At 43.9% G+C, this 18,217-nt stretch overlaps 1 protein-coding gene across 11 annotated transcripts in view; it reads left to right on the forward strand.

The window, feature by feature from the left end:
* Positions 1–11: 11 nt before the first annotated feature.
* The window catches only part of LOC109904244 (bromodomain adjacent to zinc finger domain protein 1A-like), a 41,007-nt gene continuing 22,801 nt past the window's right edge, over positions 12–18,217 (forward strand). Inside the window, exons 1-17 of one of the 11 annotated variants that reach the window (XM_020501477.2) lie at positions 12–134; positions 465–615; positions 1,988–2,266; positions 10,671–10,730; positions 10,821–10,970; positions 11,162–11,260; positions 11,388–11,475; positions 14,016–14,150; positions 14,421–14,475; positions 14,679–14,839; positions 14,967–15,062; positions 15,341–15,479; positions 15,659–15,805; positions 16,030–16,125; positions 16,234–16,458; positions 16,901–17,263; positions 17,430–17,993. In XM_020501477.2, coding sequence (XP_020357066.1) covers positions 503–615; positions 1,988–2,266; positions 10,671–10,730; positions 10,821–10,970; positions 11,162–11,260; positions 11,388–11,475; positions 14,016–14,150; positions 14,421–14,475; positions 14,679–14,839; positions 14,967–15,062; positions 15,341–15,479; positions 15,659–15,805; positions 16,030–16,125; positions 16,234–16,458; positions 16,901–17,263; positions 17,430–17,993 — 2,770 coding nt within the window. In that variant the 5' untranslated portion in view covers positions 12–134; positions 465–502. Of the gene's footprint in view, positions 616–1,987; positions 2,267–10,670; positions 10,731–10,820; positions 10,971–11,161; positions 11,261–11,387; positions 11,476–14,015; positions 14,151–14,420; positions 14,476–14,678; positions 14,840–14,966; positions 15,063–15,340; positions 15,480–15,658; positions 15,806–16,029; positions 16,126–16,233; positions 16,459–16,900; positions 17,264–17,429; positions 17,994–18,217 lie in introns of all 11 variants that reach the window. The other 10 variants (XM_020501476.2, XM_020501478.2, XM_020501479.2 and 7 more) reach the window with 10 other exon arrangements.

Genomic DNA, 18,217 nt, shown 5'->3' on the forward strand with positions numbered 1-18,217 from the left:
TTTTCATCTGTGAAATAGAGCGGATCAAATTTATAGTCAACACGCAGTCCGTCCGCTGGTGAATTGGGGCAGTCCGTTGACTTTTTGTATTTTTCTCCCGCGGATTATTGTTTTAATGTTACATAACCGATCCGGTAAATCTCTTGAATTCTTCCTCTAGTATGCGAAAATGTTCTCAGGTGGTTTAAACATCGAGGTTTTTAATTGCTAATATCAGACCGGTTCCCATTCATTGAGCACATTTTCATGTGAGTTGGTTGGAAAAGCGTCACTTTTGTGTGTTACTGGAAGCGTGTGCCATTAACAAAGGCTGGATTTCCTCTTAAAATTGTCGTAGATTATCACGACCATTTTTAAAAAAATGTTTGGGTCACTGTCCTCATGTCTGAGTTTATTGCCGATGAATACTGATTTAAAACTTTGTAATTACATGGTTTCTGGCTTTCTTTTCCCTCCTTTTTGAGTCTCAAAGAGGACAAATCGGAGACGAAGATAAAGAAAGATGCCGCTTCTCCACAGAAAGCCTTTTGTCAGACAGAAGCCCCCAGCGGACCTCAAACCAGATGAAGAAGTGTTTCTTTGCAAAGTCACACATGAAATCTTCAGGACATACGAGTACGTGAAGACCAAATTGATAAATTCATTAACATTAAATAATGATCAATGTTAGTTATTAACTATTAAATTACCATCCAATTTTGGCTCAACTCAAATTAGGAAAGTTTAACCATAGTGACAGCAAACATTAGCTAGCTTGCTAAGAAGCTAAAATCCACTGCAGTGCTGGAAGATGGACAAAGTACTACTTATTATAAACTAGTTGGTAAATCATTAATAATGTATTGTCTGGTTGACACCTATTTAGCTAGTCATCAGATGAAATGGGTCAGAACCGTTATTTCTATCCAGTTGTCAAACTTTGTTTGGCAGGTGTAGCCAGCTTGATCACCGCTAGTTTAGCGGCTACTATAGCTAGCTAGTAGTGTTGGAGAGACTACCATTTAACGTTACCAGCCGTGTTAACCAAGTATTTGGGCCTGCTAGCCAGATTGAAGCTATCGTTGCAAAATATCCAACTTGAGTCAACTTTATTTGACTAGTTTATAATTATTGCCGTAATTTACTGTCATATCCATCGAGTAACTGGTTGGTTAATCTAACCAGTCTTAGAAGTTATCGGATGCTCTCTTAGATACTTTTACATAGTCCTAAAATGAGAGCAGAGCCGTTCGCGCTCATCACAACTCGTCTTGCCTCAGTTCGCGTGTGGAACGTGGGCAGGCTCATTGTTGTGGGATTGTTTATAGCTAGCTAACTAGGAAGCAACATGTTAACTAGTGTGTTTATAGTGAAATATTTTAGCAATTTGTAACCCATAGCCTAGACAAACTTTTTAATTCGGACTTGCCTACGAATAATACTGACTTGTTTCAAGGGGTTCTTGAAAGGTAAACAATTTTCACCCTGGCCCTCATTCCAGATAGACTGCAAGTTCCCATGTTACTGTACATTTAGTAGAGGGACAGTGACAGACATCTTTTAGTTCTGTTAATTATTTTATCACTATTTTGAAGATTGACTGTTTTATATTTGTGGTTTTGTATAAGGTATAATATCTTTGGAATTGTATTTAGTCAGCATGTGTGACCAACTGATCAACATGACTTTGGAAGACTTTGAGGTCCTATCGATGCAGAAACTGGAAAAGCATCTCAATATTTACAGTGTACACAGATGAGCAAGGTATATGTTGTGCAAGTTAGGTTGTGTTATGTTTTTAATGCCAATTTGGGGTGAGCATTGGTTTTCGTTTCCTCCTATGATTTATGTGGGCAGCAATATTTTGCATGTGTCCAGCCCAACATGCAAAATTAGTGAGCAATTTCATGCCCTTAAACATTAGGGCCCTTGTCAAAAGTAGTGACGTTACACTATAGGGGATATGCAATTATCTGTACTGATTAGAATCGCCCCATCTCCCAACAAGTGACTTCTTTGAGAGGACCATCCTGTGCAACAGCCTGGTGTGGAGCTGTGCAGTGACGGGCAAGCCTGGCCTGACCTACCTGGAAGCTCTGGACTGTGAGAAGAGAGGTCGTCAGAGCCTCCAGAGCTTCCCCTCAGCCCTGGTGGTCCCCCTGCTGCACCTCACAGCCCTCACATACCGTACCCGGCTCCATGAGATCTGTGATGATGTGTATTCTTACGTCAAGGAGAGGTTCTTCCCTGGGGAGATTGTGGACGTTGTGACCCGCTCCGGTACCAGGTAAAGTGTTAATTTAACCACATGACCTCACCAAGCATCATCAGTTGTACTCAACTAGTGTCATCAGTTTCACTTCTAACCAGGGGTCTGATATCGTTTGGTTCTATACCAGCTTCCTGAAGGACTACAATGCCTTTTACGTTCTCTCCCTATGAGTCTCGGTGCTTTGATAGTTCCCGTATTTAGCCAAAGGAGTATTCATCCAATGTCTTGTGTTTATTTATGTTCACTAGCATTACCTTGGTGAATGTAGAGCCCAGCTCTTTGACAGTGAAAGCATGTTCTCTGTAGTAAACCGATACATGGATTTTTGTCAATGTGGTTGAGAGTTGGCTATGACCTGTTTGGAGAGGGGCACCAGAGGAGCTCTAATATAGAACTGTATTTGTCACAATGCGCCGAATACAACAGGTGTGTATACCTTACTGTGAAATTCTTAATTACAAAGTAAAAAAATAAACTAGCATTAATAACGATGAGGCTATATGCAGGGGGTACAGGTTAGTTGAGGTAATATGTACAGTACCAGTCAAAAGTTTGGACACACTCATTCAAGGATTTCTTTATTTTAACTTTTTTCTACATTGTAGAATAATAGTGAACATGTCAAAACTACGAAATAACACACGGAATCATGTAATAACCAAAAAAGTGTTAAACAAATCAATCTATTTCTATATTTGAAATTCTTCAAAGTTGCCACCCTTTGCCTTGATGACAGCTTTGCACTTGTTGGCTGCTTTTCCTTCACTCTGCGGTCCAACTCATCCCAAACCATCTCAATTGGGTTGAGGTTGGGAGATTGTGGAGGCCAGGTCATCTGATGCAGCACTCCATCACTCTCCTTCTTGGTCAAATAGCCCTTACACAGCCTGGAGGTGTGTTGGGTCATTTTCCTGTTGAAAAACAAATGATAGTACCACTAAGTGCAAACCAGATGGGATGGCTTGTCACTGTAGAATGCTGTGGTAGCCATGCTGGTTAAGTGTGCCTTGAATTCTAAATAAATCTGTGCCACCAGCAAAGCACCATCTCCATGCTTCATGGTGGGAACTGCACATACAGAGATCGTCTGTTCATCTTCTCTGCGTCTCATGAAGACCTGTCAATTGGAACCAAAAATCTCAGTCTAATGTCCATTGATCCTGTTTCTTGGCCCAGACAAGTCTCAAATCAAATTGTGTGTCACATTTCACCTTATAGTGAAGTGCTTAATTACAAGCCCTGAACCAACAATGCAGTTTTTAGAAAAATAGAAGAAAAACAAATAATTAAAGAGCAGCACTAAATGACAATAGCAGGGCGGTATACATGCGCTAACGGTACAGAGTCAATGTGGGGGGGGACCGGTTAGTTGAGGTAGTATGTATATGTAGGTAGAGTTATTAAAGTGACTATGCATAGATAATAACAGAGTAGCAGCGTAGGTGGGGGCGTCGCAATGCAAATAGTCTGGGTTGCCATTTTGATTAGCTGTTCAGGAGTCTTATGGCTTGGGGGTAGAAGCTGTTTAGAAGCCTCTTGGACCTAGACTTGGCGTTCCGGTACCGCTTGCCGTGCGGGAGCAGAGAGAACAGTCTATGACTAGGGTGGTTTGAGTCCTTGACAATTTTTAGGGCCTTCCTCTGACACCTCCTGGTATAGAGATCCTGGATGGCAGGAAGCTTGACCTCTGATGTACTGAGCCGTACACACTACCCTCTTGCGGTCAGAGCCCGAGCAGTTGCCATACCAGGCAGTGATGCAACCCGTCAAGATGCTCTCGATGGTGCAGTTGTAGAACCTTTTTGAGGATTATGGTCAGATTTGGCAAATGGAGGGTGAGGGAGAGCTTTGTACTTTTCACTCTGTGTGTGTGTGTGGAGTAAAGGTGGTCTAGAAGTTTTGTGGTTGCACATTTAACATGCTGATAGAAATGAGGTAAAACTGATTTAAGTTTCCCTGCATTAACAGCGTTTTCCTGTTTGCTTATGGCGGTATACAGCTCATTGAGTGCACTTTTAGTCCCGGCATCGGTCTGGTGGTATGTAGATTATGTGGTCTATAGGGTAGATTGTGTGGTCTACAGCTTATCATTAGATCCTCTACCTCAAGTGAGCAAAACCTTGAGACTTCCTTTAGAATTTTTATTTTTTTCACCTTTATTTAACCAGGTAGGCTAGTTGAGAACAAGTTCTCATTTGCAACTGCGACCTGGCCAAGATAAAGCATAGCCGTGTGAGCAGACAACACAGAGTTACACATGGAGTAAACAATTAACAAGTCAATAACACAGTAGAAAACAAAGGGGGAGTCTATATACAATGTGTGCAAAAGGCATGAGGAGGTAGGCGAATAATTACAATTTTGCAGATTAACACTGGAGTGATAAATGATCAGATGGTCATGTACAGGTAGAGATATTGGTGTGCAAAAGAGCAGAAAAGTAAATAAATAACAACAGTATGGGGATGAGGTAGGTGAAAATGGGTGGGCTATTTACCAATAGACTATGTACAGCTGCAGCGATCGGTTAGCTGCTCAGATAGCTGATGTTTGAAGTTGGTGAGGGAGATAAAAGTCTCCAACTTCAGCGATTTTTGCAATTCGTTCCAGTCACAGGCAGCAGAGTACTGGAACGAAAGGCGGCCAAATGAGATGTTGGCTTTAGGGATGATCAGTGAGATACACCTGCTGGAGCGGGTGCTACGGATGGGTGTTGCCATCGTGACCAGTGAACTGAGATAAGGCGGAGCTTTACCTAGCATGGACTTGTAGATGACCTGGAGCCAGTGGGTCTGGCGACGAATATGTAGCGAGGGCCAGCCGACTAGAGCATACAAGTCGCAGTGGTGGGTGGTATAAGGTGCTTTAGTGACAAAACGGATGGCACTGTGATAGACTGCATCCAGTTTGCTGAGTAGGGTGTTGGAAGCTATTTTGTAGATGACATCGCCGAAGTCGAGGATCGGTAGGATAGTCAGTTTTACTAGGGTAAGCTTGGCGGCGTGAGTGAAGGAGGCTTTGTTGCGGAATAGAAAGCCGACTCTTGATTTGATTTTCGATTGGAGATGTTTGATATGAGTCTGGAAGGAGAGTTTGCAGTCTAGCCAGACACCTAGGTACTTATAGATGTCCACATATTCCAGGTCGGAACCATCCAGGGTGGTGATGCTAGTCGGGCATGCGGGTGCAGGCAGCAATCGGTTGAAAGCATGCATTTGGTTTTACTAGCGTTTAAGAGCAGTTGGAGGCCACGGAAGGAGTGTTGTATGGCATTGAAGCTTGTTTGGAGGTTAGATAGCACAGTGTCCAATGACGGGCCGAAAGTATATAGAATGGTGTCGTCTGCGTAGAGGTGGATCAGGGAATCGCCCGCAGCAAGAGCAACATCATTGATATATACAGAGAAAAGAGTCGGCCCGAGAATTGAACCCTGTGGCACCCCCATAGAGACTGCCAGAGGACCGGACAGCATGCCCTCCGATTTGACACACTGAACTCTGTCTGCAAAGTAATTGGTGAACCAGCCAAGGCAGTCATCCGAAAAACCGAGGCTACTGAGTCTGCCGATAAGAATATGGTGATTGACAGAGTCGAAAGCCTTGGCAAGGTCGATGAAGACGGCTGCACAGTACTGTCTTTTATCGATGGCGGTTATGATATCGTTTAGTACCTTGAGTGTGGCTGAGGTGCACCCGTGACCGGCTCGGAAACCAGATTGCACAGCGGAGAAGGTACGGTGGGATTCGAGATGGTCAGTGACCTGTTTGTTGGCTTGGCTTTCGAAGACCTTAGATAGGCAGGGCAGGATGGATATGGGTCTGTAACAGTTTGGGTCCAGGGTGTCTCCCCCTTTGAAGAGGGGGATGACTGCGGCAGCTTTTCAATCCTTGGGGATCTCAGACGATATGAAAGAGGTTGGACAGGCTGGTAATAGGGGTTGCGACAATGGTGGCGGATAGTTTCAGAAATGGAGGGTCCAGATTGTCAAGCCCAGCTGATTTGTACGGGTCCAGGTTTTGCACCAGCTGTTGTTAACATGTATGCATAGACCCCCGCCCTGTGTATTACCAGAGGCTGCTGTTCTGTCCTACCGATGGAGTCTGGGTCTGGTCGGGTGTCAGTATCTCCCTCCCGTCCAACTCATTGAGGAACTCTTCGTCCAGTTTGAGGTGAGTAATCGCAGTTCTGAAGTCCAGAAGCTCTTTTCGGTCATAAGAGAAGGAAGCGGCAATATTATGTACAAAACAAGTTACGAACAACGTGAACAAACAAACAAAATATCATGGTTGGTTAAGAGCCGATAAGACTGCAGCTATCCCCTCCGGCGCCATCTTCAAACACATTGGCTTCTCTTCTTCTTATTGGTGTCCTTTTAATAGTGGTGTCTTTGCAGCAATTTGACGATGAAGGCCTGATTTCACGCGGGCTTCTCCGAGCAGTTATTTATGTGTCTGTTACCTTTATTTTGGCTGCAAACTTTGAGGCTGGTAACTCTATTAAACTTATCCTCTGCAGCAGAGGCTACTGGGTCTTCCTTTCCTGTGGCGGTTCTCATGAGAGCCAGTTTCATCATAGCTCATGATGGTTTTTGTGACTGCACTTGAAGAAATTTCCTTAATTTTCCACATTGACTGACCTTCATTTCTTAAAGTAATTATGGACTTTCATTTCTCTTTGCTTGCTTGTGCTGTTCTTGCCATAATATGTACTTGTTCTTTTACCAAATAGGGCTATCTTCTGTATACCACCACTAGCTTGTCACAACACAACTGATTGGCTCAAATGCATTAAGAAGAAAATAAATGCAACATATTAACTTTAAACAAGGCACACCTGTTAATTGAAATATATTCCAGGTGACTACCTCATGAAGCTGGTTGAGAGATTGCCAAGAATGGCCAAAGCTGTCTTCCAGGCAAAGGGTGGCTACTTTGAAGAATCTAACACTTTTTTTGGGTTACTACATGATTCCTTATTTGTTATTTCATAGTTTTGATGACTTCACTATTGTTCTACAACGTAGAAAATAGTAAAAATGAAGATATCGTTGAATGAGTGTGTGTTCAAACTTTTGACTGGTACTATATATAATTTCTTCAACTTCCTGAGTGGGAAGTTGACTGACTCCTTCTGGACCTCCCCCTACCTAACATTTAGGCCTACATCAGCACAACCATCTCAGAAAATCCTAACATTTATTGTTAGCTACTGTAGAGCAGCTAGGTACCCATAACATTAAGTCTATAGTTACCAGTCCTACTAAGGGTAGTCTTCTGCCAACATTATTAGGCAACAAGAGTATGCTTTGGCCTTTTGATTTGAGCAGTGTGGATGTCGCGCTCCATTGTGGGGGTGGATGGGAGCGTACACTTACTCCTGTCGTCCACGATCTGCTCCTTGTTTTTATTGATGTTGAAGGAGAGGTTGTTGTCCTGGGACCACACTAAGTCTCAGACCTCCCCTCTGTAGGCTGTCTCCTCACCGTCCTTATCCTGTGGCTACTAGATTATAGAAGCCACTGGGCATATGGATCTAAATAAATGAGCCAAGAGGACATCGGTCAGCCATCATAAACTGAACTTTGAAAATAACACAACGGGAGGGACTGAGTGGATGGACCTAAGGCAGGCTCTGTGATTGGCTGAGCCAGCAAAAGGAGTTGTCCCAGACATTACATTATCACAACTTAGCAGTAGGTAGCTGAGCGAGAGAATGCCAGACAAGAAGCAACATGCACCCACAGCAGGGGGGGCAGAGGGAAGGGGGGGCAGAGGGAAGGGGGAGAAGGCCAGTGGTTTAAGTATTACTGCGAGCATGTATTGTTACAAATATTTTTAAGTCTGGGCCTCAACAATGACCATTCTTTCAATTCTGCTACTATGACTATTGTTACAAGTACAGTTATTGAGCAGATTTAATCTAATTTTAAACAAGTTAATGAACTAGACCTAGAGCCTTGCACTGAATGAATTTTAAGCCCTATCCATGCTCGTGACGTTCAGACTCTACCCTATCTAGGCCCAATTTTCTAATGTGAAATTTAAGCCCTGGTCCTGCCCTAAATCAGAAAGAACTTCCATTAGCTGCTCGTCTGTCTTGCGCTGCATGCACTCTGTGCATGACTTGAGTATCCATAGCAACACCTCTGCTTGGTGACGAGACCGAGAGCAGTTAGCTGTGAACCAGCTACTTTGTCACTCAACTCAAGGAACATTTTATTTTCGGTAAAATAATCTCTCCTGTGGAGTCAGACAATGTTTTAGTCTTATTTAAAGAGGTTGAAGCACTTCTGACGCTATATGTACATGGAATATGTACTACGCAGCAGTGCACAAGCAAATGGCTCAGCTTCAGAATGTTAATGATACATGAGTACTAGCTGTACCTTAGTTATTGATGGAAAAACAGGCCCTACCCGGCCCTAACCCACTGTATAATGTTGAGACCTACCGGGGTGTGGTAGCAGAGCTCTAACTGGACCTTAGAAGCCCCATGGACTTGTAATACAGGGGTTTTCAGTGATTTTAGCTTTGTTTCCTATTTGCTATCTCCTACGTGACTTACCAATGTATTGGGCAACAAAACAAACACTTTCATTCAAGAGATATATATATTACACACAGTTGAAGTCGAAAGTTTACATACACATTCAAACTCGTTTTTCAACCACTCCACTAATGTCTTATTAACAAACTATAGTTTTGGCAAGTCGGTTAGGACATCTACTTTGTGCATGACACAAGTCATTTTTCCAACAATTGTTTACAGACAGATTATTTCACTTATAATTCACTGTATCACAATTCCAGTGGGTCAGAAGTTTACATACACTAAGTTGACTGTGCCTTATAAACCGCTTGGAAAATTCCAGAAAATGATGTCGAGGCTTTTGAAGCTTCTGATAGGCCAATTGACATCATTTGAGTCAATTGGGGGTGTACCTGTGGATGTATTTCAAGGCCTACCTTCAAACTCTATAGACCTCCACCAGTCTGGTTCATCCTTGGGAGCAATTTCCAAAAGCCTGAAGGTAACACGTTCATCTGTACAAACAATAGTATGCGAGCATGAACACCAAGGGATCACACAGCCATCATACCGCTCAGGAAGGAGACGCGTTCGATCTCCTAGAGATGAATGTACTTTGGTGCAAAAAGTGCAAATCAATCCCAGAACAACAGCAAAGGATCTTGTGAAGATGCTTTAGGAAACGGGTACAAAGGTATCTATATCCACAGTAAAACGAGTCCTATATCGACATAACCTTAAAGGCCGCTTAGCGAGGAAGAAGCCACTGCTCTAAAACTACCCTATAAAAGCCAGACTACGGTTTGCAACTGCACATGGGGACAATATTGTACTTTTGGAGAAATGTCCTCTGGTCTGATGAGACAAAAATAGAACTGTTTGGCCATAATGCCCATCGTTATTTTTGTAGGAAAAATGGCCCAATTGCAAGCCGAAGAACACCATCCCAACCGTGAAGCACGGGGATGGCAGCATCACGTTGTGGGGGTGCTTTGCTGCAGGAGGGACTGGTGCACTTCACAAAATAGATGGCATCATGAGGCAGGAAAAATGATGTGGATATATTGAAGCGACATCTCAAGACATCAGTCAGGAAGTTTAAAGCTTGGTCGCAAATGGGTCTTCCAAATGGACAATGACCCCAAGCATACTTTCAAAGTTGTGGCAAAATGGCTTAAGGACAACAAAGTCAAGGTATTGGAGTGGCCATCACAAAGCCCTGACCTCAATCCCATAGAAAATGTGTGGGCATAACTGAAAACGTATGCGAGCAAGGAGGCCTACAAACCTGACTCAGTTACACTAGCTCTGTCAGGAGGAATGGGCCAAAATTCACCCAACTTATTGTGGGGAGCTTGTGGAAGGCTACCTGACACAATTGACCCAAGTGTAGTAATTTAAAGGCAGTGCTACCAAATACTAATTGAGTATGTAAACTTCTGACCCACTGGGAATGTGATGAAAGAAATAAAAGCTTAAATAAATCATTCTCTATTCTGACATTTCACATTCTTTAAAGTGGTGATCCTAACTGACTAAGACAGGGATTTTTTACAAGGATTAAATGTCAGGAATTGTGAAACTGAGTTGAAATGTATTTGGCTAAGGTGTATGTAAACTTCCCACTTTTCCTGTGTATGTGTTTTTTTTTTTTTTACCAATTGCTGGTTATGACGTTGTCTCAATGGGCTCGGGAGAGGCGACAGTCGAGACATGCGTCCTCTAAAAACATAACCCCATAGTCGCCTGCTTCACACTGCTCATTTTACCCGGAAGTAAGCGGAGGGCTCCGTATACCTCCACATTGACATGATTGGGTGGCGGCGGTATGGTGCCGTTTAAACAAGCTCACTTCCTTGACAACTTCCTTCACAACAGCTCTTTTCAACAGCTCTGCTACACGAAGTGGAAGAAGTATAAGTGCCCTGACTTCTGCAGAGGCTGTATCGCCGTAAGTGCTGCACGGCCAATACAGGCATCGGATTGACCATGCAGCTGTGTTTTTCAATCAATTGAAATGTGTTTTGAATATTTCCTACAGGCAGCTATGTGAAATCTTGGATGTGCAGTCTCCCCACCATTCCAACGGGCCGGTCAATGGGCATGCCAAACTTCAGATGGAGGGGGACTTCATCGTCATCAGTGACAGTGAGGAGGACACTCCTAAAAGCCCCAAATCAAAGGCCAATGGGTCAGTCTGTAAACCAAGCTATTCAGAGCTACATCTGAATATGCATCCTAATCCCTATGGTCAAAAGTAATGCACTTTATAGGGACTAGGGTGCCATTGCACATGCACACCAAGTCTTTGCCCCTGTTTAGTTTCTTTGTTAGCATGGATTAATACCTTTTTGCCCCCCCCCCCCCCCGTCATGTTTAAAGCAAGACAAAGAAATCTGTCAACCCGTCTGTGTTCAAGTACAAAGTACGGCCCATCAAGGAAGGCAGTGTTCCCATATTCACCAAGGCTGGTCAGATGAGGTGAGACTAACCTACCAGAACATTGTTAGTCAGTAGCTTGTATTGTTCTTATTCAACAGTTAATGCCCCCTGACTTTTTAAATGGAACCACTAACCGTTATTCCTGTCTCTTGCTCGCTTATTTTAGCCGTAAGAAGAACACGTTTTCACGAGACAGACTAAAGCTGCTGCTCAAACAGCACTGTGAACCACAGAACGGAGTCGTTATGATCAAGGTATTAAGATTGAACTTGAAAATATTATGAAATATGCCCGTTGGTGTGTGTTCCTTTTTAAGCAAAAACTCTTAAGGATCTTGTGGCCATTTGAATCAAGTAGGGCCATCCCCGACTACAGAACCTTGGTCGAAAGAAAAGACACATTTTGGTTGACCAATCGATTTGTAAATGTTAAATGTGTATTTTTCCATATAGACAGACCCTATGCGTTTAAAAAAATAAAATCCACTGTATGCATTGAGCTTATCTGATGCTTTAAGCTTACTGTTCGATGAAATAACACGCAAATGACTCGAAAGAGCCAGAGATCTAGATAACTCAACCAGACCCAACCATTCTCTATCAAACTCCTGCTGGCTTTTACTCTCCTGAAGTTGCTTACAATAGGCTATACGAGGAGTCGGCAACCTTTCTCATGTGGAATGCCAATTTCTTACCAGTTCTACCAATCTGGGTGCCAGTTATGTTTTTCATATCAACATTTTTGTGGAAGTTTCATTTATAATAAGTCTTCATATCTCAATCATTTAATAAAGAAAATTATACCTTTTTAGGTTTAACATCTATTTAATTCCAACCCCCGTCCCTGCAGGACATCTTTTGCCTCTTGACAGGCTGTCATTGTAAATAAGAATTAGTTCTTAACTGACTTGCCTAGTCGGCAGGGTAGCCTAGTGGTTAGAGCGTTGGACTAGTAACCGGAAGGTTGCAAGTTCAAATCCCCAAGCTGACAAGGTACAAATCTGTCGTTCTGCTCCTGAACAAGCCGTTAACCCACTAGGCCGTCATTGAAAATAAGAATTTGTTCTTAACTGACTTGCCTAGTTAAATAAAGGTAAAAAAAAATAAAGGTTCAATAAAATAAATGAATCAATATGGCCAACTATGTGAAAAATAGCCTACTTAACAAATTAAACATTAAATCACATTTGTCTACGCATGGCCTGTCTGCAATGAACTGGAAACATTGTATCAACTATTAACTTTGCTCAGGCCTGAAGCAGGTGCTAGTGAACTTGCAACATTGTATTAAGTTTCCTGCACCTTGGGACAGACACAGCTGTTGGCTGTATTCAGACCCTTTGATATGAGACTTGAAATTGAGCTCCGGTACATCCTGTTTCCATTGATCATCCTTGATATTTCTACAACTTGAGTTGTCAGTTGATTGGACATGATTTGGAAAGGCACACACCTGTCTGTATAAGGTCCCACAGTTGACAGTGCATGTCAGAGCAAAAACCAAGCTGAGGTCAAAGGAATTGTCCGTAGAGCTCCAAGACAGGATTGTGTCGAGGTAAAGATCTGGGGAAGGGTAATAAAACATTTCTGCAGCATTGAAGGTCCCCAAGAACACCGTTGCCTCCGTCATTCTTAAATGGAAGAAGTTTGGAACCACCTAGAGCTGGCCGCCCGGCCAAACTGAGCAATCAGGGGAGAAGGGCCTTGGTCAGGGAGGTGACCAAGAACCCGATGGTCACTCTGACTGAGCTCCAGAGTTCATCTGTGGAGATGGGAGAACCTTCCAGAAGGACAACCATCTCTGCAGCACTCCACCAATCAGGCCTTTATGGTAGAGTGGCAAGACGGAAATCACTCCTCAGTAAAAGGCACATGACAGCCTGCTTGGAGTCTTCCAAAAGGCACCTAAAGGACTCTGACCATGAGAAACAAGGTCCTCTGGTCTGATGAAACCAATATTGAACTCCTTGGACTGAATGCCAAACATCACATCTGGAGGATACCTGGCACCATCCCTATGGGGATCGTGGTGGCAGCATCATGCTGTGGGGATGTTTTTCAGTGGTAGGGACTGAGCGATTGAGGCAAAGATTAAACGGCGCGAAGTACAGAGAGATCCTTGCTGAAGCCCAGTCGGAGGCCCTGAGCAGGTTAACAGGACAACGACCCTAAGCAGACAGCCAAGACAATGCAGGACTGGCTTCGGGAGAAGATTTAATGTCCTTAAGTGGCCCAGCCAGAGCCTGGACTTGAACCTGATCGAACATCTGGCGAGACCTGAAAAATAGTTGTGCTGCGACACTTCCCATCCAACCTGACAGAGCTTGAGAGGCTCTGCAGAGAAGATTGGGAGAAACTCTCCAAATACAGGTGTGCCAGGCTTGTAGCGGTTACCCAAGAAGACTCAACGCTGTAATCACTGCCAAAGATTCTTCAACAAAGTACTGAGGGAAAGGTCTGAATACTGAATACATACGTAAATGTGATATTTCAGTTTATTTTTAATACATTTGCAAACATTTCTTACCCTGTTTTTGCTTTGTCATTATGGGTTGTTGTGTGTTGAAGGGAATTTAAAAAATCAATTTTAGAATTAGGCTGTAATGTAACAATGTGGGAAAAGTCTAGGGGTCTGAATACTTCCCAAAGTGTGTGTGCGCTACTGCTTGACGACAAAAAAAAATATTTGTCAACCAACAGCCTGTCGACTAATTTTGGTCAGCCCTAGAATCAAGGAACTGTCATTTTGCGCTAGTGTTGTTGCCAACAGTTTCTTATTTGTGTTTCATGCTTAGGCATCAACTGTTGCTAAGTACAAGTTGGCAGAACAGCACTTCTCCCAGTTTTTCCCTGACCAGCCGCCTGTGTTTGTCTTCAGTCCTCCTCCTAAAGGGCGGAGCAGGCCCAAGAATGATTCTTCTCCTCGAGAGGTGAGGATTGGCAATGTACTTGTCCCAAATGGCTCTACAGGTCCTGGTCAAGTCGTACACTGTATAGGGAATAGGATGCCATTTGGGACACATCCCATATGTACACCCTTTGTTATAACATTCGCTGAATAATCATAACAATCTTATTATATTGTACATGCTAACTTTTTGTTTGACTTCCACCATGAATTCGCTCAGTATGACTTGTGAAGAAATGTGAACCATTTTAAGAGACGATTGCGTTTTGATTATTTATTTCCTTTACTGTAGGCAGCGGAGGAAAAGCTTCGTCTGATGCAGCAGAAAGAGGAGATGATAGCTACGGGTGAGTCCAGTAGATCAGTTGGATATTAGTAGATAATTCTTAGCATGTTATCATGTAAGTGCAAAAAGTAGTGCAGTGTTAGCATGTAAGTGCTAATGAGTCTGTGCCAAAAGATGTATGAATGATCCCATAGTTTGGCTGCCACATTTAATCTATATATCAAGAATGGTGACCATGTGTTTGAATAAATCTGTCATGTTCAGCACATGAAAATGCCAATCGGGAGAGGGAAGATGACCTGGGGGCCAAAAAGAAAGAGAAGGAGGACAAAGAAAAGAAGAGGGAAGCGATGAAAAAGATGTTTGAAGAGGAGAAGCAGAGGAGAAAAGATGAGAAAGAACGCATGAAAGTGGAAAAGGAAAAAGTATGTTACGATTAACGTTATTTTTTTATCGATGTCACTGGGTTTTTAATTTACATCTGTACACCATACAACATCTCAGATCACTTAATATAGATTACACTGTATGGATCGTAATACTATATTGCAGGAGAGAGAGAAGCTGAAGGAGGAGAAGAAGAAATATGCAGAGAGACTAAAGATCTGGAGCAAACCCAGAGAAGACATGGAGTGTGACGACCTGAAGGTAAGCAGCCCCAACCTTAGCTAGTTTCTGTTTGGCCTTATCCCCCGTAATTGAAACGCTTACCTTTTCTCATTGATACAAGAAAGTTGGTGCTGTATAGGCAACTTCTGTGTTCGATATAGGTTGGCTATACAGCAGAAACTCCTCTGCGTCCATGTTAGCCTTTTGTGTTTTAAGACACAAAGGTGGTGAAACATTGTCCTAAATGGGATCTCTAAGTTGGTAAGTAAAGTTAGCATGTTTAGGCCTCTGACTCTCCTCTATGGAATCATGTCCAGGATCTCCCAGCCCCAGTGCCGGTGGAGACCCGTCTGCCTGCAGAGCTGTTCGGAGATGCTCTCATGGTGCTGGAGTTCCTCAAAGCCTTCGGAGAGATCTTTGACCTCAAGGACGAGTTCCCAGAAGGCCTCACACTCGGTGAGAAACACTGGCAAAACATTGTAAAAATACAATCACTGGTTCTACAACTTTAGGTTTATCACCCATGTTTGATATTAGAATATAGTTAGTTGTGTGAAAGTTCAGTGACGGTCTGGTTTAGTGTGTATGTGTTGTCAGGAGTTTTCTGACTGTTGGGCCTTGTCTGTGTGTTCCAGAGGTTCTGGAGGAGGCCCTGGTGGGGTCAGACCCAGAGGGGCCACTCTGTGAGCTGCTCTTCTTCTTCCTCTCGGCCATCTTCCAGGCCCTGGCTGAGGAGCAGGAGGAGGTGGCCCGCGACCAGGTGGCTGAGGTTGACGCCAAAGGTAGGGACAGAAACGGGCCTCGACAACGCTTGTTTACTGTCAACACCCTGTTTAGTCTACTTAACCGATCGTGATTGGTCACCAAATATACTTTGGTAGTGAGCAATACAAAGTTATCAATGGCGACATTTCACCCAGGCTGTAGGATTGACTGACTAATTACAAAGTTTAGCATATTGAAAAATCTATTAGTTTGTCAGGGTGTGAATCTTCCTTGTTGTCAGATCTGAGTGAGGCTCTGGATGATGATGCGGACCCCACCCAGTCTGCCATCAGTGCTGTGGCTTCCCTGGCTGCTGCCTGGCCTCAGCTCTACCAAGGTGAGCGAAGGACTACAATCTTTAATATAGTCAATGTTCATATACAACTACTCGCATATTTGTTTATTTTGTACTGAGAGCCTGACTTTTCAGTGCATGTCTCTGTAGGCTGCAGTCTGAAGCAGTTGGACCTGGACAGCTGTACACTGTCAGAGATCCTGAGGCTGCACATCCTGGCATCGGGGGCCGACTGCAACTCTGCCAACGCCAAATTCCGCTACCAGAAACGTGGAGGATTCGGCTCTACAGACGACCCCTGTGTTGAGCTAAGGCTGGCCAACCCTGGGTTGCTCAAGAGGCTGTCCTGCACTGCTGTCTACGACCTGCTGCCAGGTGACACTGACACACACACATACACAGACAGCCTCTTTTTTTTAAAGAAAAGAAGCAGAACTGAAGAAGCTATCCATTTTTCTTTCTGTTCCCCCAAGTGTTTGGATGTAGGCTACTAGTAAAGTTATCAGGCCTGTCAATCAGACTCAGGAAGAAAACAAGTTTCCCAGTAATATGGGTCATATCTGGTGAACTGTTTGGTCTAGAAACACACCATTTAAGCTGTAGTAATGGTACAGCCACGGAGTTAACGACTATGCAAGCTTTCTTTTCTCTCTCTAGGGTTCCTGGAAACAACGGTAGAGCGACGCTTAATCATTACAACATATCTGTCTTTTGAGAATTCCAGTTCTCACTCCAAAATTATCACACTTCTGAGCCATGCTTGGAAATAAGTACTGTTTATCAAATTGTGTGTAATTTGTCTGGTGTTCTGTCCCAGGTGAGAAGCTGAAGATCCTCCATGCGTTGTGTGGTAAGCTGCTGACTCTAGTGTCTACCAGGGACTTCATAGAGGACAGCGCTGACGAGCAGAGACAGGCCAAGCAGGAGCTCAGGGAACTGAAGGCTGAGCAGCACCGCAGAGAGAGGGAAGAGGCTGCAATCAGAGTACGGAAGAGGAAGGAGGAGAAGTTAAAAGAACAGGAGATGAAATTGAAAGAGCTGAAAGAGAAACATGAAAAGCTGATGGAAGGAAGAAACGGGGACATGAACACTGAAGAGATGAACACCAGCACTGAGAGCCTGAAGGAGGAACATCAGACTGAAGATGAGGAGGAGCAGGCGATCAACAGGACTAGGAAGAGTAATAACCTTCAGTTGCGCATTGTTGCGCATAACACTAGAATGCACATTTTGCAATGAAAATGTGCTATATTCTGTAGTCCAGTTCCAAATGCATTGTCAAATATTTTCACCTCTGGTTAGTTACATATTGCTATTCTAACACAATCCTTTGATTTCACCCTTAGTGATGGGCAGCAATCTCCAGGAGAAGCAGCCTAAAGAGGTGAGCGCTGAGCAGCAGCTGAGAGAGAAGGATCTCCAGGAGCGCATCCAGAAGGTTGCAGCCTGCACTTATATCCTCCCCCTGGGGCGTGACCGTCTATACCGTCGTTACTGGCTCTTCCCCTCCACATCTGCCCTCTTCGTGGAAGATGACTATTTCGGCCTGACTGAGGACATGCTGGATCCCCAGGAACCGACCTCTGAACAGGAGTCAGCCAAGGCTGAGGAGATGGAGGTGTCTCAGAACGAGGCCGGACAACCAGAGGACCTCTCTCAGACAGGCTCTACCCCAGACCCTGACTCCAAACCCATCATCCCAGCCCCCGTCCAGAGCAGCTCTGCTCCCCCAGTGAATCGTCCTAACCACTGGGCCTTCTACAGCAGTCCCCAGGAGGTGGAGGCACTGATCGAGGCCCTGAATCCACGGGGTCACAGGGAGAGCACCCTGAAGGAGGTCCTGGTGCAGGAGAAGGAACGTATTGCACAGCTCCTCTGTACAGCAACCGCTGACCGCTACCACCAGACAGGTACTGACTAGGAGAGGCCTCTGGCTAGACTAGAGCAACCTGATCCAAATGGCAAATCAATCACTTTTTTATTATTTTACATCAATTGTCATCAAGTCGGCTATGTTGATTTGTCTCACTGTACTTCAGCTGACAATCGCTTCAGGAGTGAATGATTGACTAAATGAGAGAGTGGAATATCCCAAACTACTGGACGTTTGGGATACTCACTGTTTTGCCTGTCT

This window comes from Oncorhynchus kisutch, linkage group LG14 (genome assembly GCF_002021735.2).
Source record: "Oncorhynchus kisutch isolate 150728-3 linkage group LG14, Okis_V2, whole genome shotgun sequence".
Taxonomy (NCBI): Eukaryota; Metazoa; Chordata; class Actinopteri; order Salmoniformes; family Salmonidae; genus Oncorhynchus; species Oncorhynchus kisutch.